Raw genomic sequence first — 26,618 nt, forward strand, 5'->3', positions numbered from 1 at the left:
GATCTCCCACGGGTCTCTTCCAGTGGGGTCTCTGCCTCTGTCTCCCCATGGATCTCCTCCTGTGGGTGTCTCTCTATGGATCTCTCCCCGTGACTCCCCCTGTGACTCCTCACATGAGTCTCCCACCGTGACACTCGCTCTGACACCCTCGTGGGTGTCTCTCTGTGACACTCCTCGTGACTCCCGCATGACGTCTCCCCTGGTTCTCCCTGCCAAGACACCCCCTGTGAGTGGTGCGTGTCTCTCCCTGAATCGTCCCTGGGTTCTCCCCTGGGACCCCTCCTGTGACTCTCCCTGTGTCTCCCGGTGGGTGACACCCCGACTCTCCCCAGGGGTCTCGCCCTATGGGTGTCTCCCCGTGGCTCCCCCCGTGACACCCCCTTGTCCCCCGCAGGACTCCCCTCCATGCTCCCCGTGCATCTCCCCCCGTCTCCCCAATGACTCCCCCTCGGGATCCCCCCACATGTCCCCCATCACTCCTCCTCGTGCCCCTCCGTGTCCCCCAATCTTTCCCCCCCCAGTGTCTCCAAAATGATTTCCCCTCGTGTCTCCCCGTGTCCCCCATGACTCCCCCATGTTATCCCCCCCAATGAGTCTCCCTCGTGTCCCTCCCAGCGATTCCCTCTCGTGCCCTCCGTGTCCCCCATGATTCCCCCCCGTGTCTCCCCGTGTCTCCAGCCGGTGTCCCCTCCCGTGTCCCCCATGATTCCCCCTCGTTCACCCCCAATGTTCCCCCCCCCCGTGTCCCTCCGTGTCCCCTCCATATCCCCCATGATTCCCCCCGTGTTCCCCCACCATGTCCCTCCGTGTCCCCCCCGTGTTCCTCCCCCGTGTTCCCCCCCTGTCCCCTCCGTGTCCCCCCGAGTCCCCAGCCGGTGTCGCTCCTCCAGCGCTGCAGTTCCCACTCTGTCCGCCAGGGGGCAGCGCCGCCCCGCCGGGCCCTCACGGCCGTGACCGGAACGGGCGGGGCCGGGCCCGGGTGAGCGGGGCTGGGGCCGGGCCGGGCCGGGACCGGGGCTGGGCCGGGGCTGGGCCGGGGCCGGGCAGGGGTCCCTGCGGACCCGGGCGGGGGTCCCGGCGCGGCCCACGCGGGTCCCCGTTCCCCGGTGACAGCCGCGTCCCGCCCTCGGCAGGCATGTGGTCCGTGCTGTGGGCGGCCGTGCGCTCCAAGGCCCCGTACGTCACCTTCCCGGTGGCCTTCGTGGTGGGGCTGGTGGGCTCCCAGCTGGAGTGGTTCCTGCGCGGAGACCCCCCGGCCACGGCCCAGGAGGAGAAGAGCATCTCGGAGCAGCGAGAGGACCGCAAGCTGCAGGAGATCGTGGGCGAGGACGTGACCAAGGTGGTGAGCCTGAAGGACAAGCTGGAGTTCGCCCCTCGGGCCGTGCTCAACAGGAACCGCCCCGAAAAGAGTTAATAAAGGGTGAATTGGGCAAAGGCGGTGTCCCGGAGCGGCTACTGGGGACTCCTCTGACACTGCACTGCTTCCACCAGCCTCCCTCCTGCACCTGCTGCTCCTCACCCTCCCGGGCCCTCCGCAGGGTCAGGTTTGCCCACCCCATGGATTTGCTCAAGGTACTCAGAGCTCGGTGGCAGAGCGGGCAGGGAGCCGTGTGTGGAGGTGGAGCGAGTCTGGAACTCCTCAGCTCTCGCCAGGCCTGGCTCCTGGACCACAGAACAGCGTCAGCCTGGTTCCATCTGTGTCTCCTCAGGTTTGATTTCTTCCATGGTGTGAAGGTAGAAGAAGTTTGGACCTGAGTGCCATGGGATGGGGTCAGGCTGACTGCCAGTGACAGGAAGAACTGCTGCCCTGCTTCCAGATCCCCCATGGCTCTTGATGAACCCCAATACAGCCCCACGCCACAATGTTAGTCCAGCTGCTATGGAGCTCTCTGAGGACCCCCTCCCTGCTTCATCCCTCCCAGGAGCGGTGACAAGGGGAGGTGGAAGTCTTAGTCCTGCTCTGCTGTGGTGCTCTGAGTGTGGCGATGTGTCAGGAATGGGGAGATCTCTGCCCTCTGCACAATAAACTTCTGTCAGTCCTTAGGCCTCTGTGTCTTCTGCATCAGCACAGCCCCAGCCCTGTGTCACAGCATGTCTCTGCTCCCTGCCTGTTCAAGAAGCAACTGCTACAAATGCCATTGCTGTCCCTGGCCGGGCACTGACCTCCAGGCCTGGCAGCCGGGTGGTGAGCAGGAAGGAGGAGGAGGCACCAAATTCCCAGCCTGTGCTGTGGCTGTGCCTCCCTCCCAGCTCCCCCAGCTGCGTCATCTGCTTCCCTTTGACCTCTTTATCTCGAGGAGAAGGGCTGTGACAACACAGGGTGGGATCCCAGGGGATGGGGTCCCACTGGGGTGCTGAGCAGGGAGAGGCTGGCGGCAGGCACTGGGGCCCAGTGGCCGGTGTCCCCTCCAGGCTCAGGCATTGCTGGCACAGCAGGGACAAACCCCAGCCAGAGCTGCCTGAGCAGGGCCGGGGTTATCGCTGCCTCCCGGCTTGTTTTTTCCCGTGGTGCCTGAGCAAGGCCCCAGCTCTGCCCCGGCCCAGCCTTCCCGTCCCGGGGACGATAAATCTGCCGTGCCCGGTGTGAGTGCCGAGGTCAGCAGCCAGTCAGCATTCACACCGTGCCGTCCTGCGCCCCGGCCAGGGCCATTCCTGCCCCGCTGACAGCTTTACTGCCGTGCTCCCGGCTCTGTTTGCCTCCCGAGCTGCTGTCCTGGCCTGGACTGTTCCCCTCAGCTGGGCTCATGGCCCGCCACCACCGGGAACACTCTGACCTTTGCTGCGAGGGCAGCTGAGCCCCGGGAGAAGGTGCAGGAGGAGGCTGAGTGTGATTTAGAGCCTGTCCCAGCTCTGTCCCACTGCCACCTCCTGCACTTGGGCTCACAGTGCCCACCATGTTGTCCCCCTGGCAGGCTGGCACTGTGCCCTGAAGTAGCCCCTTCCCCTTTGTCTCCTGCTTTCCCAGCCAGGCTGTGGGGTGACGGCTGTTCTCTATTGTGTGCTCGGGTGGGAATAGTCCCGTTCCTTCTCCCAGCTGGGACCAGCTCGGAAACTGTCTCTGAAATGCCTTTGTTCACCCCGCGCCGGAGTGGCTCCCCCGGCTGTTTATAGCCCATTGATCCCCTCGTTCCCAGGGCCGGCTGGGCACAATCGAGCTTTGGGGGGGCCTTGCTGCCCCATTTCCTGCCCTGGGCCCATGCAGTGTCAGGGAGGCTGCTCCAGCACAGTTCTGCAGTGATGCCCTGGGGAAGGATGAGCCCTGATGGTGACAGCTTGGGCATTGATGGCACCTGGCTGGTGGCTCCCATCCCCTGCCTGTGGCACTTTCAGCTGTTTTCCGTGTGTCTGGGGACTCCCGTCCGTCTGCCGGCATTGCTGCAGGTCTGTGGATTCCCGCCGGCACTGGGACAGGGGTGAAGCCGCTTCCCAGACCTGCCGCCTTTCTCCTAAGCCTTCAGTGCTGTAAACCCACCCTTCCTCCCATTGAATCCCAACAATGTGCCGCTTGGGAAGTGCCGGCGGGACAAGAATAGGAGCGGGCAGCTCTCAGGGCTGGGGCGAGCAGCCACGGTGCTCATGAAGAGCGAGAGGAAGCTTTGCTGAATAAACCATTATGGTAAAACCCTGCCCTCCCGAGCCTGCACTCAGCCATTCACATGGAAATGCTTGGTCTGCTTCAGGGTGTTTGTGATCCAGCTGTTCCCAGCACGGCACAGCTGGGTGCTGCTGTGGAAGCCCTGCCTGCAGCGAGCCTGTCCCTGGGCAAGGAGTCCCACGCCTGGCCAGGAGGACAGTGTTGGGTGTGAGAGCATCCTCCAAGGCTTGTTCGGCTTCAGGGATGTCCCTGCATCCGAGGCTGGCTGTGACTGCCATGGATCAGGGATTGTATCCAGCTGCCACGAGTACTCCCGGTCCTAGCCCAGCCTGTGGGGTCAGGCTGACTGCAGTGCTCTTGGCATGGCCTGAGAGCAGCTGCAGCTTCCCGATGGGCCCTCTGTCCTGCCCAGGTCCTGCTTTGCTCCCGGGATCCATTGTGAGCAGCTCATGAGAGGAGCAGGTGGTGATTTCTGCAGGCAGGATGCTGGGAGGGAGCTGTGCCCCAGCTCACTGGGGCAGCTCAGGGGACTGGGACAGCTGCTGGGGGGAGGGGGGACAGTGAGATCCCCCCGGCCATCCGGCACACCTGGATGGCTGCTGTGGATGTCCGGTTAGATCAGAGCAGGGATGCTCCAGCTGTGCAGGGCTGGGGATGAGGTGACCCTGTGCTGGCACAGGGATGGCCCAAGGCCATCTGGGCCCTTCCTGCAAGGCCTGGGGTGATGATGCTTTGGGAGGAGAGGAGCAGGGTGGGAGCTGGCCTGCAGGGACTCACACTCTGGTGTCCTGTCCTGGCGCAGTGCAGTGACCCCAGGACACCCTGGACCTGCCCACAGTGGGGTGACCCTGGGACACTGGGAGATTCCCACAGCACGGTGTCCCCACAGCCCTGGGACATGATGGGTGCTCACCCTGCTGCACTGGAGAGCAAACAGAACATCCCCTCAGCCTCTGGAGAATTCCACTCCCTCCCAGCAGAGGCTTTTCCCAGGCTCTGCTTTTGCCCTTTTCCTGAGAGCAGCCAAGTCTTTCCCAGCCTCCACGTCTCGCTTCCTGCTATGGCTCCCTCCATGCTATGTCTGGGGGTTCCTTCTGTGGCCAGAAAAAGCCCTGAAGTGCCGTGGGAGAGGAGCAGCTCTGCTCTACACCAAGTCACATCCCTCAAGCCATAGCTGGGGACAGCTACAGTGGAACATGTTTCCATTCAGCACTGGCTTTTCCCACAGGTACAGCTCAGGGTTGATTCCCTATCCCCAGCACTCCAGGACTACTGTGGGTCCTTGTTTTTAGGCCACATGGATCTTCTCATGCTACAAAAAGCCCCTTGTTGTGGAGGCAGCAGCCTCTGCTGGCCCGGTGTGGCAATAGGATGATGCCCTGAGCTGCTGGCAGGGTTAGGAGCCATGCCAGGATGGGCACAGAGTGCTGGGCACCGCAGTCCTGGTGCCTCCACATGAGGAAATAGCCGGGGGAGAGCGACAATGTCAGGATGCAGCTATTGAGTGTGTTTCCTCCCTCCTGCAGTTCTCACACAGGGCCACATTGTCTGCCATGCCTGTGCATGGAGGGACCCTAGTGGAAGGCTAAATATAACCCTGGGGAGGAAGGGAGCTCCGTGGGGTTTGCTTTTCCTTCACTATGCACCAGTGGCAGTGGCTGGAAAGGGCAGGATTATTCCTGGTTTGGGGTTGCCCCAGTGGTGGGTGCTGTGGGCACAAAGTGCTGGGGTCAGGGCTCTGTGCCTGGCCCAGGAGGATGCTCCTGACTGCTCCCACTCCCCCCAGGGACACACCTGGGCATTGACAGGGCCCTGTGGGCAAGTGTGGCCCTGCCTGGCACCCTCCTGCCCAGCTCTCTGCCTTTCTTCCCCCTCAGCTGTGATTCTGCTCCCACCTCGGCTCTTCCTGAGTGGGTCAGATTTAGACACTTTGCTGTATGCTGGGAAAGCTTAAAAATAATCTTGGTGCTTGGCCAGCACTTCAGGCAGAGCCTTTCAGGGAGGACAGCCCTCTGTCCCAGGCCATGGCAGAGCTGAGCAGGGTGCCCAGCACAGACTGGTCCTAACTGGAAGGAGACAGAAACCTCCCTGCAGAGGAGCCCCAGGGCTCCTGGGGACTGTGACTGGTGTTAAACCAACACCCCCAGCAGGTATTGGAGAGTGTGGGGTCCCTCTAGGACTGGCAGAGCTGCCATAAAGTGTTTCCTAACTCTGGGGGTCCCAGAGCCCCTGGGAGCCCCTGACTGCAGCCCCCAGCTGCCTGTGCCAGCATGGGGCTCAGCATCATCATCAGGGCCGGCTGTTGGGGGAGTGAGTGCTGTTCCCACAAAGGACTGGAGGAATCTGTTTACTCAGGAGGGAGAGTGGAGGTGTGAGAAAGGCCTGTCCTGCAGGGACCTGTTTATTCAGAGGGAGAGTGGAGGTGTGAGAAAGGCCTGTCTGGCCACTATCTGTCCCGGGGCTGTGCCAAAGGGCTCTGCTGAGCCAGCCTGGGCTCTTATCAGCTCCAAACTTTTATTTGCCTAAGGGCTGCCCTCCCACCTTCTGGGGGGCTGCTGCCAACCCCAGCCCTGCTGCTGCCCCCTCCCCAGCCTGGCCTGCAGGTAAGCCCCTCGCTGTTGTTGTTGGCAGCAGGTCCCGGCGGCGTGGGGTCACTGCAACTGCCCCGAGCCACTTTGTCACAACACGGGAACAATAGTGGGACACAGAGCTGTGTTTGTGCAGAGCCTGGGCACTGTATCCAGGCAAGGGGGGGGTCTTGGCTGTCTTGTTTTCCACCTTGCAGGGTCGCTCGGAAAAGTGTGACGCTCCTCCGGTGCCAACAAAAATAGGAGTGCAGGAGAGGGGAGGTGACCCGGGGACACTGTGGTGGGTAAACATGGTGGGGCTGCTCCATTCCCTTTCACTCGGGCATTTCTTTCTGGCCCAGCACACTGGGCTGCTCCCCCCAGAGCTGCAGGGCTCTGCTGATACCTGGGGACCACTGGGATGTGGCCCCTCCATTGTGCTGGGGTCCCAACTGGTCCCAAACCTGGGAGGTCTCAGCTGAGCAAAGTGGGAGCAGGGCAGGGTCTTTCCACAGCAGAACCACCCCAGCATCCTCCAGGAGGGCACAGGGAAGAGCTGGGAGCTGGTGGTGTGCCCAAACCCCCACCCCAGGGGGTTTCACCCCCCCTTCTCCCCAGCAGGGAGGAAGCCAAGGGTGGGCTTGGCCACCAGCCCAAGGGCAGCATAGCTGGGTGTCTCCCTCCTCATTTCCTCCAGAGGCCGATGGCAGTGATACTGCCCCATATCACCCATATTTCATTTTCTCTAGGGTATTTTTAGCCTGTCCCACCCTCACTGGAGAGGCCCTCGACAGAGAGCAGGCTCTGCTCTGGCCTGGCTTGGCTGGGGAACTAAACAACAGCCCCAGCCACATTGTGTGCCTTTATCTGTGGCTCATTTCCACCTATTATGCAGCCATGAGCAGCTCCACGGCCTCTGCTGGGTTTATCTGCAGTGGAGGGAGAGGGGCTGAGCTCTGCTTTGGGCCACCATGAGCCTGGGACGTGACAGTTCTGTCAAAGCCCTGAGTTACGGCTGGGCTCAAGGGGACAGGAGGCCACAGCAAGGAGGGTTGTGCTTTCAGTGAGTGGCACCTACAGCACAACAGTGTCCACTTTCCCCTTCACCCCAAACCCATCATCCCCACAGGACAGCACTCCCTCAGCCCCAAACCCTCACCTGCCCTCCCAGAGGCAGCTGGAGGCTGCAGGAACTACTCACACCACCTTCACCTTTTCTCATTCATCCAACTTTATTCAACAAGACGCATCACAGAGTCTGCCAGGGGAAGGGAAACAGTGCTGAGGGCAGTGCCCACACCCCACTCTCACACCTGGGTCACACAGGACCTGCAGCCCCTTGGTCACAGCAGGACAATCCCCTCTCACAGCATCAGTGGGTCGGGGAAGTCAGGGTGACAGCTCCTGTGACAACAGTTGGTTCTTCCATCCCCTCAGCTCACAGCAGGAGATGACTAGTGCAAAGTAATAAAAACCCCAAAACTCTCAAATTATCAGGTACTGGGCTGATTCCTCCCTAAACCCCACGGGGCTCCAAGGCACATGGCCAGGCTGGACACGTCTCCCCAAAGTCCCTGCAAACTGCACCTTTAAGGCAGAAACTCCATGCTCAGGCCAGCAGGTTAAAAATAACTTAAAGGCACACATCCCATGGGAAAGAGCCCAGGGCCGGGAGGGGAGGAGTTCACACTCCTGGGTCACTCACACTGACCCTGCAGCCATTGGGATCTGATGGTTACAACAGAGCTGGCTTAACCCCTCTGTGTCCCATGGGGAGGGGGCAGCTTCTGCAGCAAACCCTGGGCAGGTGCCAGGGCCACTGGACTGGGATGGGGGCTGGTGGCCAGGATCAGTCAGCACTGCCCCAGCCCAGCTTTTCCTGGCAGTCCCCGGCTCAGCCTGCCCCGTGTGGAGGCTGGAGATGAGCAGCTTCCCACGGCTGCACTCCTGGCTCTCATGCTGGCCGAGGCTCTGGGGTCTGGCCGAACCGCTGCTCCCGATGGCCAGCAGCCTGCAGCCACGGCCTCGGGGACAGCCTGTTCCACGGCGTGGCTCCAGGGCTTTCTCCCTTTCCCACGGCAAGGCACACAGGACACGGCGTCCCGGGGAACTTTGTGCAGTTTCCTTCCTTGCAGGGTCTGTGGGGAAAACTGGCGAGAGCAGAGGCTGCGCTCCACGGCCGTGCTCCCGAGCATCCCGTCCCAGGGTGGGCAAGTCTCTGGAGAGGGGAATGTGTATGGCACAGCACCAGGCAGGAGGCAGCTGCCTGCCCACAGCCAGCACCTCTGCAGGCACAAGGGACTGAGGAATGTCCCCGTGCCAGCCGGGGCCAGCCCAGCACTACACGTACTGCTTTTTGGATGCTGAGCTCCCGGGCCGGCTGCCCGGCTTCTCCTCTGGGGCAGAGGCTTCAGCAGGCCGGGGGGTGTAGGGGTCTGACAGGGGCCTGCTGCCGCTGCCCAGTGCCAGGTTCTCCTCGTTGCAGTAGTTGGCCCAGTTCTGCTCACTGGAGAGCTTGTTGTAGGTCTGGTAGGAGGGTGCGTGGCTCTCGGCCATGGGCAGGAAGGGATAGTGCTTGGGCGTGTAGGGACTGGAGACCATGTCATCCACAAAGGTGTTCTGGCTTGGTCCAGTTGGCCCTGACACCTTCTTGATATTGCTAAGCAGGTTCTTGCAGCAGAGGTGGAAGAGCTCCAGGAGGTTCAGCATTAAGGAGATCAGGCCCATCACCAGCATGAAGATGATGAAAATGCTCTTCTCGGTGGGGCGGGAAATGAAGCAATCCACCTGATGGGGACAGGGGTCCCTCTTGCACACGTAACGGGGCACCATGGAGAAGCCGTACAGGTACCACTGGCCCACGAGGAAACCGGCCTCAAAGATGCTCTTGCAGATGACACTGGTGATGTACGTCCACATCAGTGCCCCTCGGATCTTGAGCCGCCCACTCTCTGACATGTAGATCTTGGACATCTTCTTCTCCAGGGCTGCCAGGGCCTGCTCGATCTTTGGGTCCTTGCTATGGATAGCTCGAAGCTCGCTCTCCTGCTTCTTCAGCTTCTCCTCCTTCCGGGAGAGATAGACAACATGGCCCAGGTAAATCAGGGTTGGGGTGCTGACAAAGAGGAACTGGAGCACCCAGTAGCGGATGTGGGAGATGGGGAAGGCTTTGTCATAGCAGACGTTGGTGCAGCCTGGCTGCTTGGTGTTACACACGAAATCCGACTGCTCGTCCCCCCACACGGACTCCCCGGCCAAGCCCAGGATGAGGATGCGGAAGATGAAGAGCACGGTGAGCCAGATCTTCCCGATCACAGTCGAATGCTCCTGGACTTGGTCCAGCAGTTTCTGCAGGAATTCCCAGTCACCCATCTTCTAGGAACCCTTTGCCTCTGCCAGCAGAGAGAAGAGAGCAGCCACATCAGTTCCCAGTTTCCATGCTGGGGAGCACAGGGCAGATAAGACCACCTAAATCCCGTGCTTTTTCAGGATATAGCTGCTCTGCAGAGTGCCCCAGCAAACCCTCTGAGGAGCATCCCACTTCTGAGGGAGGGAGGGTTCCAGGCAGCGTTTAGGAGCCCCGGAGGGCTCCTCCTACACAGTGCAGGAACAGGGGACTGGGAGAGACAGGGATTCTCCCCTCCCCGCAACACCCACAGCTCATGGCTGTCCTGGCCACCCCGGGGACAACCAGCAGCCAGGGGCTCTTTTGGGGCTGCCCAGAGAGCTCGGCACCTGGAGAGGAGGCACCGTGGGGGCTCACAAATTTGCTGCTGCCCTGGCTTTCCCAAAAAGCAGAGAGCAGGATGGTCTAGAGAAGAAGCACAACCCCTTGGGGTAGAGCTGCCACTCCGATGCCTACTCAGGGCTCATCCCGAACTGAACGGACAGTCTCCCACCATCTCTTGCTGCAGGGCGATGGACTCCCAGCCCCAGCTCCCTCCCCTCGCCAGGGGATTCCCGGCATCGCTCACCACCCTGCTGCCACTCCCGGGATCCTGGGGAGCCAAGCCCGCACCCCGAGGGCGCTCAGTCCGGCTGTGAGGGAGGGACAGGGCGGCCGCAGCCCCAGCTCCTCATTAACCGCAGCTAATTAAGCACAGAAGTGCCGGCTGTGCCGTTAAAGGAACCCCCGACAGCGGGGCGCCCTGTCCCCAGCACAGTGTCCCCGAGCGGTCCCGGCTGTCCGCACTCACCTCCTCTGCACCGGGCACGTCCCGCCGGGCTCGGGCCGCGCTGACTGAGAGGGGTCGGACCGGGTGGCTCCAGTTCTTCGGGGCCTGGGGAAGCCGGAGGAGGAGCGCGGGCAGGAAATTGGGGGCCGGGGCTTAGTACCGGGCCGGGCCGAGCCGCAGGTGTGCGGGGCCGCCCCCTCCCGCGGCCCCCGGACGAGAGGGTGGCCCCGGCGGGCGGAGCGGGGGCGGTCGGACCCGTGGGGGCCGAAGCTGGGGGGGAGCGGTGGGAAGCCCGGGTGCTCCCGCACTCTCGTCTCCGGCTGCGGCTCCGCCACCGGGCAAACTTGCTGAGCCAGAGACCCCGAGATGCTCCGTCCCCTGACCGGTGTGCTGGGGATGTTTAGTTCCCTGCCCGGCGGGGTGTCCCCGGGATCCTCCGTCTTCTGCCCGGCGGGGTGTCCTGGGGACGCTCCATCCCCCGCCCGGTGTCCCGGGGATATTCCGTCCTTGCCCGCCCCGGCCGGACCACGGCTGCGGCGCTCGTGGTTTGCCCCCGCGGGTCCGTGCGGCGCGGCGGGCGCTGGGTGGTGCTGGAGCCCCACCGGAGCCCGGCTGCGGTCCCGAATCCCGCCGGTTCCCGGGGTGAACCGCACCGGTGCCTGGCCCCCATCCCGCATCCCGCAGGCTCCCGGGCTGAGCCCCACCAGAGCCCGGTTGTGTTCCCGTGTCCCGCCGGTTCTCGGGATGAGCCCCACTGGAGCCCGGGAACTCTCCCGCAGGTTCCAGACGGAGCTTTGCTGTCGGGGGTCTCAGCACACCCCGGCACGCTCGTGAGGCTGGGAACAGCGGACCCTTCACTAGTGCTATTTAAGGAGAGATTAAATGGAAATAATTTCTATTTATTGTAATATTTATCAAGGTTTAGTAAATAATTGATGCTCATCCCTCCTTGATTTCCTTGGGGGCCAGCGTGCGGTTCTGCTGAATTAACGTTTAACGACGCGTGACAAGCTGGGAGAGGCGGAACGGGCGAACGTGAGCTCAGCTGTGAGCTTGACCGACGCCCAGCTCGGGCAGAGGAGAAGAACCTGGCTGCGGGCTGCTGAGAAAGCTCTGCAAATCCATATCTTCTGCCCTCACCGGTTCCCCCGATTTCCAGCACGCAGAGAAGATTTTGGTGTCTCCAAACATGACATTTATTGGCCTTTTGGATCTGTAGCTTGTGCCATGTGTGATGTGCATCTGAGGTGAGGGGGGACACAGAGGCACCAAGCGAAGCAGCAGAGCCAGCAAAGGCATTTGGGCAGGACACTGCTTGGTGCTTGTGTGAGCCAAGGGGGAGAAGCTTCCCTGCTCCAGTAATGGCAAACTGGGCAAGCAGAACAGTTGCCAACAGCCTGGAGGCCTAGTCCTCTGTCCTTACTTTGGGTGCATGAAGAGAGCTCTGGCCATGGAGCCCAGAATTCCTTTGGTTTCTTGGTACAAAAGAAAGCAGAGTTTGGGACTGTATGTGTGTGAGGCACAGGGAGCTGGGAGGACTGGCATACCCTGGGTGACACCAGCCCTGGCTGGGCACCAGCTGGGTGCACTCACACCCAGCATGGGAGCAGCAGAGCTGTAGGACCCAAGAGAAGCTGCTGGACACAGAGATCTGTGTGCTGCTGTCAAGTCCATGCTTGTGGCACTGCTGCCTGCAGAGATCCAGGGCTGCCCTTGCCTTACCTGTGTCTGCTCAGGCACCCCTGGGTCTCTCTCCAGGGACATTACTTTGTTGGGTTTAGTTCATTTTTCACACAGGTCGACTCTTGGTGGCTCGAGGATTTGGCAGGCTGGAAAAGCCAAGTTGGTGGGAATGTGAACCGGCTGTGAGCTCACGGTTCTTCTCCTCTGTGGGAAGAACAGACACCCTCAGGCATGGCCACGGGCACCAGCACCCACCTGCCACTGAGCTTGTCCACACCACTGGGACACCTAGAGATGTGCCCATGGTCCCAAGCAGGAGAGTTCCCATGGATGTGTCCCCCTCCCCTTACACCCACTGAGGTCCTGGCTGAAGAGTCTGGTGGTGGCATCACTGGTGGTCACCTGTGGTGCCAACCATCCCTGGCACATACCAGGACATTTCTTCCCCCACCACCCTTCCCAGCACCCCTCAGACAGCAGTCAGGGCTGCCACACACCTAGGCTGGGACTTGCTGTCCTTCTCCTCTGACTTGACGTGACAATGGCAGGTGGAGGCCTTGCTGTAGCTGACAGAGCGCTTGGATTTCCTCCACTTCCTTGTCCTCTGGACAACTCTCTTGAAGATGAGGTAGAAGATCTCACAGACGGTGAGGACGATGCAGATGGAGGAGGCTCCGACCATGAAATAGGTGAAGACCCTTTTCTCGGTTGGCCGAGCGATGTAGCAGTCCACGGTGTTGGGACAGGGATCCACGTTGGAGCACTTGACCAGCCGTGGCAAATCAAAGCTGTCCCACATCTTGTGGAGGAGGTAGAGGAACAGGATCTCTATGATAAGCTTGAAGAAGAGGCTGAACAGGTAGGTCCACCACAGCCCGCCGTGCTTCTTGCCTGTGTTGCTGTAGAGCTTGGGGCAATTCTCTCCATTCTTCTCCCGGTTCTTCCTCTCGCGGTCCTCCCGGTAGGCCACGTGCATGATGACCAGGAGGGAAGGACAAGTGACAAAGATGAGCTGCAGGGCCCAGAGGCGGATGTGGGAGATGGGGAAGAAGTGGTCATAGCACACGTTGGTGCAGCCCGGCTGCCGCGTGTTGCAATCAAAATCCTTCTGCTCATCACCCCAGACCCGCTCAGCTGCCACCACGTAGACCAGCACACGGAAGACAAAGACCACGGAGAGCCAGATGCGGCTGAAGGCTGTGGAGTATTTGTTGACCCCACTGAGCAGCGCCTGCAGCGTTTTCCAATCCATGGCAGCTGAGGGAGACCAGAGTCACCCGACCTGGAGAGGCAGAAGGAGCAGTGGGCGAGGAGCAGTGGGAGACACCACTGGGGCTGCACTAAATCTCATTGAGCTCTGAACCCTCTCCCCCACCACGTTACACTCATCTAGCATGGGGGGTTTCCACCCTTGCAGACAGTAAAGCCCATCCCCACACACTCCTGGTGACAGAGATGTCTCAGTCTCTCTGCACTTCCCTCTGATGGAGCCTTTGCTGTAAGGGATGAGCCACCCGGCCAAGTCCCTGCGAGCTGCTGGGAACTGGCAGCAAAATCTGCTGGAGCAGGCCAGGATCAACAACCAAAGGGGAAATGGCTGCTCCTGCAGGACTGGGGTGCTGGGACATGCCAGTTTTCTGTCTCACAGGTGATACCTGAGGCAGCCCAAACACAGGTGACAGCGGGGCTGCAGAAAGTGAGAGTCTGTGTGTGTCACAGTCCGTGTGTGTCACCCTGGCCAGCGCTCTGCTCCTGCTCCGGCAGCAATGCCGGAGGTCCCGACGGCCAAACCGGCTCTGCAGCTCAGCCTGGGGCTGCTCTGTGTGAGGAGAGTGACATGCTAAGCCTGACCCAGAGATTTACTGCAGCTGGATTTACAAATCCAGGTGGTTTTTACAACCCTCTGGGCTGTGAAAATGTCTGCCCCGGCAAAGGGATTCACAGAATGCTGGGTCACTCCCACTTCTAAGGAATTTCTGCTGCCTATTGCCCAGCCAGTGCCTTCTGAGACATACCTGGAGGGGGCTCAAGCTCCTTCCCCGCTCACCGGGGGCTGTGGGGCAGGAAGTGTCCAGCACGGGGCATAGCCAGGGTGTGATGGCAAACTGGTGATCAGGGTCCTCTCATCCGGTGCACTGCGGTGTCCTAGGGCTGTGGGGACACAACAGAGTCTGGAGCACTGCCCGGAGCCCATGGAGCACTGGGAGCCTGTCCTTGGCCAGGGCCACCCCAAAACAAGCCCCGAACCTGTGGCTGTGCTCCCACACTTCTGGCACCAGGAAGTGTGGCTGAGCTGAGGACCCCCAGGCTGGGGTCCCTGGCAGTGAGTGCCAAGTGCCAAGGCTGTGCCTCTGCCTGTGCCCACACCTTCACTCACTGATTTTCCTCCCTGGCAAACACTTGGCCAGGAGTCAGGGTGGGGAGCAATCACTGTATTCCCACCCAACCCTTGGATTTAAAACTGGCAGGGGAGAGCTGCTGTTTTGCCCCCAAAAGCTAGTGCTGATGGAACCTGGAGCCTGTGCGTGCCCCCAGAGCCTGTGCCCCCTCTCCAACCTTCCAATTCACCCATGACCCCACCCCTGGTTCCAGTGAGACCAACCCAGCACCCACCTGCCCATAACCCACCTGCCCAGCACCTGTGTGCCGGTTCAGCCCAGCGCTGGCTCCGGTCATGGACCCGCAGTGGGGCAGGAAGGGGATGTGATCTCCGTGCCAAGCTCTGTGCCAATCCCCGAGGCAGGGGCTGTGAGCAGCGCTGTGTGAGCCCCCCAGGGCTGGATGGCAGCCAGGCAGAGCAGGGGCAGCGCTCAGGTGCGCTCAGCTGTGCCGGCAGTGCTGCTTTGCCTCCCACAGAGCTCGGCACCCTTGCCAGCCCCCAGGATGCCAACCTGCTGCGTCACGGCCGGGTCCTGCCCCGTGTGGGCGCAGGGCGTTGGACCCGACAGCGCCCTGCTCCCACCTGGGCTGCAAACTCAGCAGAACCACTGTTCTCAGGGGGTCTCTGCCTCTTTTGGGAGTGGGACAGAAGTGCAAGGCCTGGGGTGGCCATTGCTGCTCCTCAGGGTGCCATGCTGTGCCATCCCCCTGCATCACCCCATGGGACGGGGACCTCGACACGGCCTGTGGGGTCCCGATGTGGCACTGTGTGATGTTGGGATCCCCACCTCTGACCCCACAGTCACAGCAGCCCCAAGTCCCACCTGCACCCTGTTACACGGCAGGGCTGTCCCCCCTCAGCCCTGGCAGCCCCAGAGTACCCTGTGCCCCTGGAGTACCTGTCCAGGCGGGGAAGCCAGAGGAAGGTGTCCGGATCTGAGCAGGGAAGCTCCTTCCGAGCCGCAGCCCTCCTGCACACGCAGGGTTTGTCTGAGCGTGTGAGGGGAGGGGAAGGGTGGTTGGTTTGGTTCCCAGTAACTGGGTGAGTCTGGCAAACAGCTCCTGGAGAGGCTCTTGCTGCGTACATGCACACACACGCTCGGCTTGAACAACAAAAGGCAGGTCAAACCCCGCAGGGAGATCAGCACAGACGGATTCCTTCACAGGAAACACCAGCAGCTCCTTCCAGGTGATGTCCCATTCCCTGCAGGGATGGTCTGGGCACTGCAGATCCAGCAGCAAGACCAGAGACCACGCACCATCCCCCAGCTGTGGGACCACCAGCAACCGCTGCCGAGAGTCCCAGATTACGCAATTGTAACCCACTTTGTAAATGATTTTGCCTTAGTAATAGTTTTGCAACAGCTCATCAGTATCTCCAACCTACAGGAACTTGCAGGCACCGCCCTGGCGGGGCCGGTGTGGCCAGATGGGACCTTTCCCAAAGAGCAGGGTGGCAGCAGGGTCCCTGTGCAGCTGGAGCCTGATGGACCCATGACCCTCATGCCACAGCCCCATGGGACCTGGCAGGTGTCCCTAAAGGAGGTGTCCCTAAAGGGGGTGTCCCTAAGGGGGGTGTCCCTCTCCCGGGAGCATCAGCGGCTCCCAGGAGGCTGAGTCAGCCCCATCCCCCCGGCTGCCCCATGGATCAGCCCCAATAGGTGCCTGTGCCGACATAGCCGAGCAGGAATGCGCTTGCCTTCACTCAGCTGGTTTCTAGAGTGTCCCGAGGTTTCCCTGGAATCCTCCGGCACACCCTGGGGCTGATCAGCCGTGCTGGAGCCTCACAAGCACCTCGGCACCTCGCCAGGGCCACCCCTCCCATGGGGACGGGTCTGAAGAGCCCTGGGGTGCTTGGTTCCGCGGAGATTTGCTCCCTGCTCTCCTGGCAGACAAGGAGCCACTTGCCCGGAGGCTTTTTGTCTCCAGGAGGTCAAATAAAGCCAGTGAGGGTTTGCCAGGCTAGGGACACACAGGAATGTGAGCCTAGGAGACCCAAAGCAAACCCTGGTGGGAGCCTGGGGGTGCAGGATGGGGTGAGCCTGGAGGAGGGGACAGACACGGGCACCCCAATCCCAGATGAGAGCCAAGCAGGGGCTCTGGAGCCTTCCTTCACCCCGGAGCTGCCTGGGTCGGGAATTTGAGCTATGTTGCTGCAGAGAGCTGGCGTGGCAGGAGTTCAGCAGGAATCTGGGGGCTGTGGCCTGTGAGGTGAAAAACCCTGGAGAGAGGTAAGCACTGGCAGCTCTGATTCCTTGCAGAGGCAGCTGCTCCCTGCCCCAGGGCCAAACCCGGTAAGGGTCAGGTGAAGAGGGGCCAGATCACCCCTGGGCAGCCTCTTGCCTGCAGTTTTGGAATTTCAGGAGCGGCCATGTGGCCACGGTGAAAAAGTTTAGGTGCATTTGGCATGGGCAGAAGATCTCCCTCGGGCAGTTGGGTGGGGAGAGGAAACACCCCGTGCTTTGCACTGTTTTGAAATGCTGAGCTGGGTGTTTGGATAAATCCATAAATCCATCAAGGGGCACATCCCTGCGCCCCCTGCTACCATCCCTCTGCCCGTGTGGGCGCAGGGACGAGGTGCCAGCGTGGTTCTGCTGATCTCAGCACCTGAGAGCTTCAGGGATATGCCCAGGACATGTCACCCTGCTGCCACCCTGCTCTGACACGGCAGGGTGACAGCTGAAAGGTCTCAGTGCCACTGGAAACCCCAGTGACTTAGGGAGGCCCAACCTTGGCTCCTCCATAAAGGAAAAACCCAAACAGCTCCAGCAGGCGGATGCCAAAGCAGCAGGAAAAGCTCAAACCTAAAACCCTCTTTAGAAGGGTCTTAAATGGGGCATGGCAGGATTCTGCCTGCCAACAGCTGTCCTCCTCCAGGGCCACATCCCCAGGGATGAGACTCCCCCGCAAGAATAGGGGCAGAGGAGTCATGGGATCCTGGGAGCCAGCAGCAGGGGCCAGATATAAATCAGAGTTTTTCCTCAATTCCCAGCAAACAGGCGGGTTTTGGCCAGGGCAGAAACAAGCCCAAGATGGGAAGGCCAAGCTACCCCTGACCTGTGCACGCAATCCCCTCCACATCCCTGCCTAGGCTGGAGTTAGTGGTGAGTTTCTTTAAAATTTCCTCACTTCAAGATTTAGGAAGTCTTCTGGGACGCCACAAGCAAATACAGGGAATTTCCTGTGTGAGGATGCAAAATCTGGGAAATATTCAGCTTTTATTGTGACACACCCCTTGGTTCGCTGACCCTGGTTGTGCCTCTGCATCCCAGGAGGTATCCCAGTATCCAGACCCCTGTTTTTGCAGCACCAATATCAAAAGAAGCAGCTGAATGCTCACGTTTTTCTGGCTGACTACTGCTTATCCCAAGCCTGGATGGTTCAAGACACCCGGAACTCTGCAATGTTTGCTCCGAGCATGACAAAAAGGCACAACATCCAGCAACTGGATCTTCAGGTGTCTCACGATGGGCAGCACCTCCAGCTATGCTTTGATGTGTGGAAGTGGGACAGGGTGTTTTTTCTGGGGCTCATCTCTGTCCCCATTAGCACTTAGAGAGGGGAACACCTCGGGGTTTCACTCTTCAGCCTGGAGCAGGAGTGGCCAACCTTGCTGGAAAATAAACAGCCCAGCCCATGCTCTTTAAATCAGGGCAATGTCTCGCACACAAAGAGCAGCTTGTGTCCTCTGACATTACAGGCTTCATAAGGAAAACTTTCAGGTGGATAATCCAGCAATAGGAGTGGATGGAAGGAAGGCAGTGCCAGCACAGCTTCCCCTGAGTAGAAGTGGAAATAATTCTGTATTTCAACAGCTGCCTCTGATCCCAAAGATCCCCAAACTCACTGGTGTCAGCACAAGGAGCTTCTGTGGGCTCAGAGGGCTCTATGCCAGTGGCCAGGATCCCCCCCAGAGCTTCTCCACCATCCTCACCCCCATCAGTGGCTGGTTCAGTCCCTGCCCTCCCACCCAGCAGTGCTGCAGCCCCACCTGCTCTTGGCTTCCCTTCAGCTCTGCCTGTCCTGGCACTCCCCTGCACTCCCTGCAGCCCCTCAGTCCAGCACATAAAGCTGGTCCTTTCCCCAGAATGGCCTGTGGGAAAGAGCCCAGTTCTGCCCATGGAGGGTCTCAGCTGGATCACTGCAATGATCTGTCACTGAGAATGGCCTCAGTCACATAAAGGACACAGCGATGGTGTTCCTTTGGGTCAGAGCCAGGGAGCCCTGGCACCGTCACTGCTCATGGAAAAAATAATTATCACACCCTCTGAGTAAAGCAAAACCAGTAACAGATCGAGCTGCATGTTCAATGTTAATGTTACTTGTGAGTGCATTTGCCATGAAATTATTGTTAATTATTCATGCCAGTTAATGCTCAGCTCCCTCTGATGGCCTCGGAAATGGCAGCACTGCCCGTGTCACGGCCGAACGCGATGTATTGCAACAATAAACGAGATCAGATTCCGCCATTTAATGTTATTATTTAATCAATGGTTGGGGTGTTTTTCCTCTCCTGTGTTTGGCTGTTTTGCTCAGGTGTTTTGCCCTGGCCAGGCAGGATGATCCAGCAGCCCACAGCGGGTCCTGCCTGCCTGGCCGGATCCTCCTGCTCTTTGCCGAGGTGGCTGTGGCACCAGGGACCTGCTCTTGTCCCCACTCCACTAATGAGTGTTCTTAATGACAATTGCATCAGTCTGAGATGGCCCTGACACCAACTGAGTGGCTGATGTAGGGTGAGAGATAGGGAGAGTGGTTTCCTGGGGGGTCAGGGTGTCTGTCCTGGCTGGTACAGGCTCAGAGTCTGGGCACCACAGCTGCCATGTCACTCCCAGGTACAGCATGTGTTCTACAGCCCCTGCTTCACCCCAAATTCAGCAGGATGATGTAAAGTGCCTTTCCCAGGACAGGGTAGGCAGACACCCCTCAGGCACAGCCCAACTCAGCGCTGCTGCACTGGGGCACAGAGGAGGAAGAGCAGCCAAGAAGTTGCAGGCCAGGTGAGCGGCTCCTGCTTCCTCCTGGGCAGCTCTAGGAACGAGCCTCATCCTCGGACAGCGTGCTGGGGCAGGAGGCCGTGAGTGGGATGGTGGCTGTGTGGGGTTTGTAGTCTGCCCCATGGAACACCTGCCCACCCGTGCCCACGGGGTCGGCGTGGGAGACGGAGCAGTCGCGGCTGTGCTGCCGGCTGTCCCCTCCTCTGGCCTGCAGGCACTCGTGGCACCGCTTCCCGATCAGGTAGGTGGCCTCGATGAGGTTCAGCACCACACAGACACAGGTGGTGACCACCATGAAGAGGGTGAAGATGTTCTTCTCGGTGGGCCGGGAGATGAAGCAGTCCACCACGTTGGGGCAGGGCGGCAGCTCGCACTTCACCAGCCGGGGCAGGGTGTAGTTCCTGTAGAAGCGGTAGAAGATGTAGAGGAAGACCACGTCCACACCGGCCTTGAAGATGAGGCTAAGCAGGTACGTCCACCAGAGCCCACCCCGCTTCTTGCCGGGGTTGGGGTAGATGCAGCGATAATTGTCCCCTTCGGTCTCACGGAGCCTCTGCTCCTTGGCCTCCCGGTAGGCCACGTGCATGATGACCAGGAGGGACGGACACGTCACCAGGATGAGCTGCAGGGCCCAGAGGCGGACGTGGGAGACGGGGAAGAAGTGGTCGAAGCAGACGTTGGTGCAGCCCGGCTGCCGCGTGTTGCAGTCGAAGTCCTTGTGGTCATCGCTCCAGACGCACTCGGCCGCCACCAGGTAAACCAGCAGGCGGAAGATGAAGACGAGGGAGAGCCAGACACGGCCGAAGGCTGTGGAGTATTTGTTGACGCCGCTGAGGAGCTCCTCGAACACCCCCCAGTTCATGGCTCCCCGATCTTGTTAGCCAGCCTGGAAAGAGAGAAGACACTGTGACACTGAAGAAGAAGCAAGATGTCCCCATTGGAGCCCCTGTGTGCCTCAAAGCACTGAGCCATGCTCCTGGGACCATCTCTGCCCTGTGCTGACATGCAGGGACAGCACAGACCTGGTTCAGCTGACACGTCTCCTCGGAGCACCGTCCCCCACTCTGGGAACACGGGGACCTGCCAGCGCTCGGGGTTTCAGCCACAGCCACAGCATCCTCCAGCCACCGCCACCTCCGGTGCATGGCTCAGCCCTCATCCCGCCCCAGCTCCCGCCTCGTTGCCCAGGTATTTGTTATTCATTTTCCTTACGTTGCCAGGCCTGGCCCAGGCAGGCAACAAATCGGGGCAGCCGGGGCGTGACTCACTCGGCTGCTCTGCCGCGTCCTCTCCCATCGCTGGAATCTGCCATCGCCTCCGTGCTCCCCTGGCAGTGCAGGAGGAGCCCTGTGCCACTGCTCCGTGTCCCCAAGCCGCGCCCACGCACCGGCGAGCTCAAGGCAGGGCAGAGACTGGGCTGGGCTGGGCTGGGGGGTTGCACAGCCCCTGCAACGCCGAGGAGCCAAAACAACCAATATTCACCAGCCCCAGACCCCTGCGATTTGACCCCGGCTTGCATGGTGCCAGATAAACACACCTCATGCACCGTGGAGCTGCAGCAAAGCGGGGCTTTGCAGGGCTGCGTTTGGCACCGGCTCTCCTGAAATATTTTACCTACCAGTGGAATAACAAGATTCCCCTTCGTCGAGGGGTGAACGCATCCCCTGCTCTGCACAGCTCACCCACCCGCAGGGCTGGAGTGCCCACGGACGCTCCCGGTTCTCGTCCCTCCCTGGAGGAACACGCAAACCCCAGATTCCCCCTTCCCTGTGCACGCTGCCGGCAGCAGCGCAGGCCGTGCCCATCTCCCCGGTGTCAGGCAGGGCAGACGCACTTCCCCAGAGCCCTCCCCACCTCCTCGGGGCCGGGGGTCGCACAGAGGGGGTCCCCAGCCCGCTCACCTGCGGGTGTCGCTCCGCGGCGCTGCTGCGGGTCGGCACCTGCTCAGGGCAGGAGCGCATCGCCCGGCTCGAGAGGCAGCACATGAGTCACCCCCGCGCTCCTGGGAGCGAGGAGGAGATTCCCGGGGGAAGGGATGAGGCTCCAGGCGGATCCCCACGTGTCCCACGGAACGCCAGATTTCCCGAGGCGAAGGGCGGCCCCGCAGCGCTGCCGTGCCGGGAAGGGCTGAGCCGGCTGCTGTGGAGAGGGGTGGGAGCTCAGGGCTGTCTGTCCTCAGCTTGTGCAAGGGATGTTCAGGTCCCTCCATGCCTTTCTTGCACCCACCTTCCCTTGCTCCAAAGTGGCCGAAGCCCTGGGAGTCCCTGCCCACAACACTGCAGCCTCTCAGCCGAACACCGCCCTTTATAATCCTTTTTTATTGAAACTTTATCCCTCACCACCCTCTGGTAAGTGTGTGGCAGTTGATAATTTCACTGGCAATTAATTAACTGTTTACCTGTGCTCCCCTCACCTGCAAGCTGGCACAAGTCTCCATCACCCCTCCTTGATACCAGAATCTGGAGCCCTCCCAGGATGAATCTCCAGCTCAGAGAACCCTCTTTGAGGTCTGACCCCCATCTCACAGCTGTGGGGTGCAGAGATGGGGGTCAGAGGGGAGGGGATCCAAGGAGGTGTGGGGTACAGGAGTTCAGGTACAACTGGAGTCATTTGAGGAGCAAACACATGTTTCATTTGCAATTCTGCTGGGGTTTAAAAAAAAATGTAGAGAAACAAATCTAAACAGCTGTAAAGTAAATTACCAGTGTTTGCGGATGGCTCCAGGGAAGAGTTCTGCAGTTTGAAATCAAACAAGCCCATTTTTATTTTTTTTAACATGCCTGTGTAGTGGCTGTGCCAGGAAAGGGGCTCCCAGGGGCTGTGTCCCCCACGGGCAGGCAGGGAGGACCCAGAGCAGCACTCATCCACCAGCACCCAGTGGTGGCTGGGGGACGTTCTGCCTTTGGTACCCCGAATTTTGTGGGTGTCAGAAGTGGCTCTTTGTGTCTTTCTGGGTTAAAATCCCCTCTTTTGGGGGGCTGTCAGGTGTGATGGGCAGCTTCTGCTGCGGGTAGAGCCCCCTCCATCCCTCCACAGGTGAGTCCCCAGCACAGGGGACACAAAGGTGTATTAATGGCAGCACTTTATCTTCCAGGAACAAGCCCCATTAGTACATTTTCACTACAACATGAAATATTAATAACACTTTGCATTTATATAGCGTCATTCATCCCGCAGTCACCAGCCAAGCCACTGACATGAATCAAACACTGCAGCCAGCTCTGGAGGAGACAGGTAAACGGGATTAGACCCATTTTCCTGCTGCATACACTGAGGCATAGGGTATTCTCCAGGTCACCGGTGCCACTGAGGATGTTTTGGAGGAAAAAACCCAAACACACGAGGCCAGGGACTGCTCCGAGCTGGGGTTCCTCCTCCTCCAGCTGCTGCAACTGGTATTTGCTGTTCCTGATACTGTGCTGACAGTGCAGGGAGGGGAGTTAGGAAACCTGTCAGCCCACGGAGAGCCAGGCCCTGACACGACCCGAGGGCTCCGGCAGCATGAAAGAGCAAGCAGTAAACCAGTGGGGAAAGAAAGGGCTCTTTTCATCTTATTAAAGAGCCTTGTATTTAACCCTCCTCCAGCTCCAGTAGCACAGGGTGATTGCGAAGGCTTTTACACACCAGCTCAGCAGGACTCGGAGATGCTGCATGCAGATGCTGGTTAGCAGGGCGGAATCCCGTGATTGATGATGGATAAGGACAGACAAACAAGTCCTGGGCAAAGTTCCGGAGCGGTGCTGAGCGGCAGGGAAGGGGTGTGGGCACAGCACAGCCGCCCACCATTGTTATTCCATGAAGAAGGCACCTTGTTTGCAGATAATTAAAAAACCCCAAACAGATTAGTGAAAATTAAACACCCAGAGCAGGCTGGATGTTGGCTCAGCCGCCGGGAGAGTCGTGTGAGCATCGCTGGCTGCTGCTTCCAACCCGGCTGCTCCGTGCCTGGCTCAGCCCAGGGACCCCCTTTCCTCAGCCCCGTGGCTCCCCACTGCACTGCCAGCTGCATTCCCCATCCCACGGGACTGTTTGGAAGTTCTTCCACTTCCACACAGGAAAATCTGTGTTCAAGGACTGTCTGGATGAGAGCAGGCAAACCCTCCCCAGCCCAGCCTGGTCGTGGCCATCTAACACGGCCAGCACCCATTAATCTCACATTTATACGTGAGGCTGCAGGGAGTAACTTCATTTCTAGGGAGACCTTAATTAATCACTGACTCAAACTGCTTCGATGAGGTGGTTTGCAGCCGAGGAGATAAATTGATACGGTCAGCAGTGGCTGAGGATGAGGATGAGGTTAGCAGGGACCTAAATCACGGCAGATGATGGTGGTGAGCATAGCAGGGGACAGGGCGAGCACGGGACAGGGCACATCTGTCCTGTAGAACCTTCCTCTGCACTGGGAGGCCGATGAATGGGACACGGGAGATGCTGCTGTGGCTCTTTGCCCCTAGGAAGGCAGAAATGAGAATGTTCTCAGCCTGTGCAAACCATACCCCTGCAACGGTGGCAGGGGAAAGATGTGGAGGACAAATTCCTAAGCCAGAGGGGACCGTGGGCAGTCACACAGCCCCAGACCCCAGGCGGGGAGGGATTGGGAGACTTGATGCCCCCACAGTAGGAGCTGAGTCCAACCCAGCGCTGGGCCCTGCTCACTGTCACTGGCGGATCCATTACTGCCTGTTTTGGGTTGTTTGCCCAAATAATCACCGTGCAAAAGACATCACCGCCCTTGCCACTGACCTTGGCAGCCTCCAAATGGGCGGCCCGCAGGTCAAAGTCTTTATATCCCATTACCAGTCTCCTGAGTCATGCCTGTCTCCTGGCAAGTTACATTCTTTTCAGATGGCAGCTAAACGGGAAAGAGGTCGCGCTCCCAATACGGCGACAATAGGACATGACAGCACTTTTCTGAGTGATTAAGCCTCAGGTGATGGCAGGGCTACAAGACAAGTGGCTGAAAGCTGAAAGACTTTAATCACCTCGGACGCGGCACTGCATCCTTACACTCCATCCTGCCAGGGTGGGTTTTTAGTGCGAATAATAAAAATAATCCAGCCCAGCCAGCGCACCCACCCGTTAGTTATCCGTGCTGCTGTTAATAACCAGCCCGGGCAGCCTGTTGGCCCTCAAAGATCCTTCTGCAATAAATCAGCGCTGATGCCTTAAAATAACTGTCCGGGGCCGCCGGAGCTGACACTAGATGGCATTGGGAGAACGCGCGGCGCGGCACAGCCGCCTTCCCCGGAACAGTCTGGCAAAACAGAGCAGAAAACTCAGGATGACGGAGCAGAAAATGTCTCAGCCGAGGAGAGGCCACCAGCTCACCTCCATCCTCACACCCACCAGTTCAACTCCATCCTGAGCCCACCAGTTCACCTCCATCCTCACACCCACCAGCTCACCTCCATCCTCACACCCACCAGTTCAACTCCATCCTCACATTTCCCAGCTCACCTCCATCCTCACATTCCCCACTTCACCTCCAGCATCTCACCCGCACTGAGCATGGTGGTGGGGCAGAGCTCAGGGTGTTTCACCTCTTGTTTGAGCTAATAAAATAGATTGTCCCCAAACTATTATTTTTTTTTTCCCAAGGAGAAGTTGCACTTGTGGCTCTTCACAGCCTGACTGTCCTCACTGGCACCAGCACAGCCCTTTGGGACTCGATGTGCCTTTACCTGGCAGAGGTAGGTGCACCTGGGCACCTGCAGAAAGGATGGTGATGAGGAGTGGGCCTTTAAAGTGAGTCCCAAACCCCAAATGATGCTGCTGCCCCATCCACCCCCGGCTGACCCCAGCGTCCTGCCGGCTCCCTTCACATGGAAAGGTTTTCCTGCTGCAGCCTGGGCTTGTGCTTGCCTTGCCCTGCCCAATCTCTCCCTGGAGATCAGCCCGTTTGTCTGTCTGTCCATCCACCCCTCTGTGTCTCATGCCTGGGTGCATCCCTGTCCCCAGGGCTGGTGCAGACAGGTTCCTCCTTGGAAGAGCCCCGGGATATTCTCAGTGGAGCAGCACAGCTCACTCACCCTCCCAGACCTGCGACTCGGCTTGGAGCCAGGAACTGTTTGCAGGCGCTGGCATCAGTCTGGCTTTCCCCCCATCACTCCAGGCTCATTCTACCTGTCAGAGCCAGTCTCTCCTTCCCCTAAATCACCTCCTGCACCCCACTGAGCCGAGCTGACTTTGTCTCTTAATGCTGCATTGTGCCGGCAGCCCTAGAGCCACAATAGAGCTCCTGATTGCAGCTCCCTGCCTCCCAGCCAGCCCTGGCCTCGCGTGTCAGCCCTGCTGGCAGCACATGGCACACGGCTCTGCCACAGCCCACCGTCCCCTACCCTCCCAGGGCACCCCAAAACCTCCATCCTCCGGAAAACTGCACATAGTTGGATTTTGTCACTGTTTGTGCAGGGTGATGCTACAGGTTTTGGGGTGTGCACCTACCCCAGCTTACCCCCCATATTGTGGGGCTGGGGCTCTCCTCCCCTGTCCTCCTTGCAGGGTAAAACACAACAGAGCCAAGACTCAAATCCTCTCACAGGCATCTGAGCTGGAGAGTTCCACTTTTTTGGGGATCTCTGCCCAGGCAACCTGTCGTTACAGGATTCTTAGGATTCTTCCAAATGCAAAAAACTTGCTCGCACTGTAAAGGACATTGCCACATTAAAAACAACCCATCAGCCCTCTCAGTTGTTTTGAGCCTCTCCTGGAAACTCTGGGCAGCAGAACTGAACTCTGAAAAGGGCCCAGACTTGGCTTGAAGCAAGAGACTTCACATCATCATGTCTGAAAATGTCAGCACTTTAATTAGCTCCATCTGAAGCTCGAGTGGGTTTGTTACCCCTCTCTGCTTTCAGTTCAGGTTGAGAAATTTGCTCAGGCTGACCTTTTCCCGCCCAAACCCAAAACCAGTCCCCAGTTCATATTGGCATTTCCTAAAAATAGGACAAAATAACCCCCAGAAGATACCAGCCAGCTGTGGGGATGATGTTGAGCAGCATCACTCCAATGCAGGGAAAAGGACTTCAGCTGTGAGATGCCTGCCCTGGGAGAGCTGAGGGGATGTTCCCAGGTTCTTGTGTCCCTTTTATCTCCTTCAGACACTGCTGCTAGGCCCTCTTCTTCCCAAGGGAACCCCCCAGTTAGATCAAGGTGTCCCCTGCTCAGTGTTTTCTGCAGCATCATTTAAATCTCCATCTCACACACCCTTTTCATTTTATTTTTT

The 26,618-nt window shown here is 59.4% G+C and overlaps 4 protein-coding genes across 4 annotated transcripts in view; 1 reads left to right on the forward strand and 3 right to left on the reverse strand.

Annotated features, from left to right (window-relative positions):
* Window positions 1-972: 972 nt before the first annotated feature.
* SMIM12 (small integral membrane protein 12) lies at window positions 973-2,043 on the forward strand. Its single transcript, XM_014892902.2, has 2 exons — window positions 973-1,572; window positions 1,710-2,043. The coding sequence occupies exon 1, from the start codon at window positions 1,136-1,138 to the stop codon at window positions 1,412-1,414; it is 279 nt and encodes a 92-aa protein (XP_014748388.2). The 5' UTR covers window positions 973-1,135; the 3' UTR covers window positions 1,415-1,572; window positions 1,710-2,043.
* Window positions 2,044-7,375: 5,332 nt separating this feature from the next.
* On the reverse strand, window positions 7,376-10,438 carry GJA4 (gap junction protein alpha 4). Its single transcript, XM_014892913.2, has 2 exons — window positions 10,359-10,438; window positions 7,376-9,554 (listed from the first exon to the last, which is right to left on the reverse strand). Exon 2 carries the CDS (start codon window positions 9,532-9,534, stop codon window positions 8,503-8,505), a length of 1,032 nt encoding a protein of 343 aa, XP_014748399.2. The 5' UTR covers window positions 9,535-9,554; window positions 10,359-10,438; the 3' UTR covers window positions 7,376-8,502.
* A 1,071-nt stretch (window positions 10,439-11,509) lies between these two features.
* GJB3 (gap junction protein beta 3) lies at window positions 11,510-15,393 on the reverse strand. The gene is made up of 3 exons (XM_014892904.2): window positions 15,299-15,393; window positions 14,036-14,171; window positions 11,510-13,302 (listed from the first exon to the last, which is right to left on the reverse strand). The coding sequence occupies exon 3, from the start codon at window positions 13,270-13,272 to the stop codon at window positions 12,490-12,492; it is 783 nt and encodes a 260-aa protein (XP_014748390.1). The 5' UTR covers window positions 13,273-13,302; window positions 14,036-14,171; window positions 15,299-15,393; the 3' UTR covers window positions 11,510-12,489.
* Window positions 15,394-18,860: 3,467 nt separating this feature from the next.
* Window positions 18,861-26,618, reverse strand: part of LOC106863440 (gap junction beta-5 protein-like) — a 117,732-nt gene continuing 109,974 nt past the window's right edge. Inside the window, exon 2 of the mRNA XM_014892901.2 lies at window positions 18,861-20,279. Within this exon, the coding sequence (XP_014748387.2) occupies window positions 19,428-20,255 (828 nt within the window). The 5' untranslated portion in view covers window positions 20,256-20,279 and the 3' untranslated portion in view covers window positions 18,861-19,427. The remainder of the gene's footprint in view (window positions 20,280-26,618) is intronic.

This window comes from Sturnus vulgaris, chromosome 24, assembly GCF_052056855.1.
Source record: "Sturnus vulgaris isolate bStuVul1 chromosome 24, bStuVul1.hap1, whole genome shotgun sequence".
Classification (NCBI taxonomy): domain Eukaryota; kingdom Metazoa; phylum Chordata; class Aves; order Passeriformes; family Sturnidae; genus Sturnus; species Sturnus vulgaris.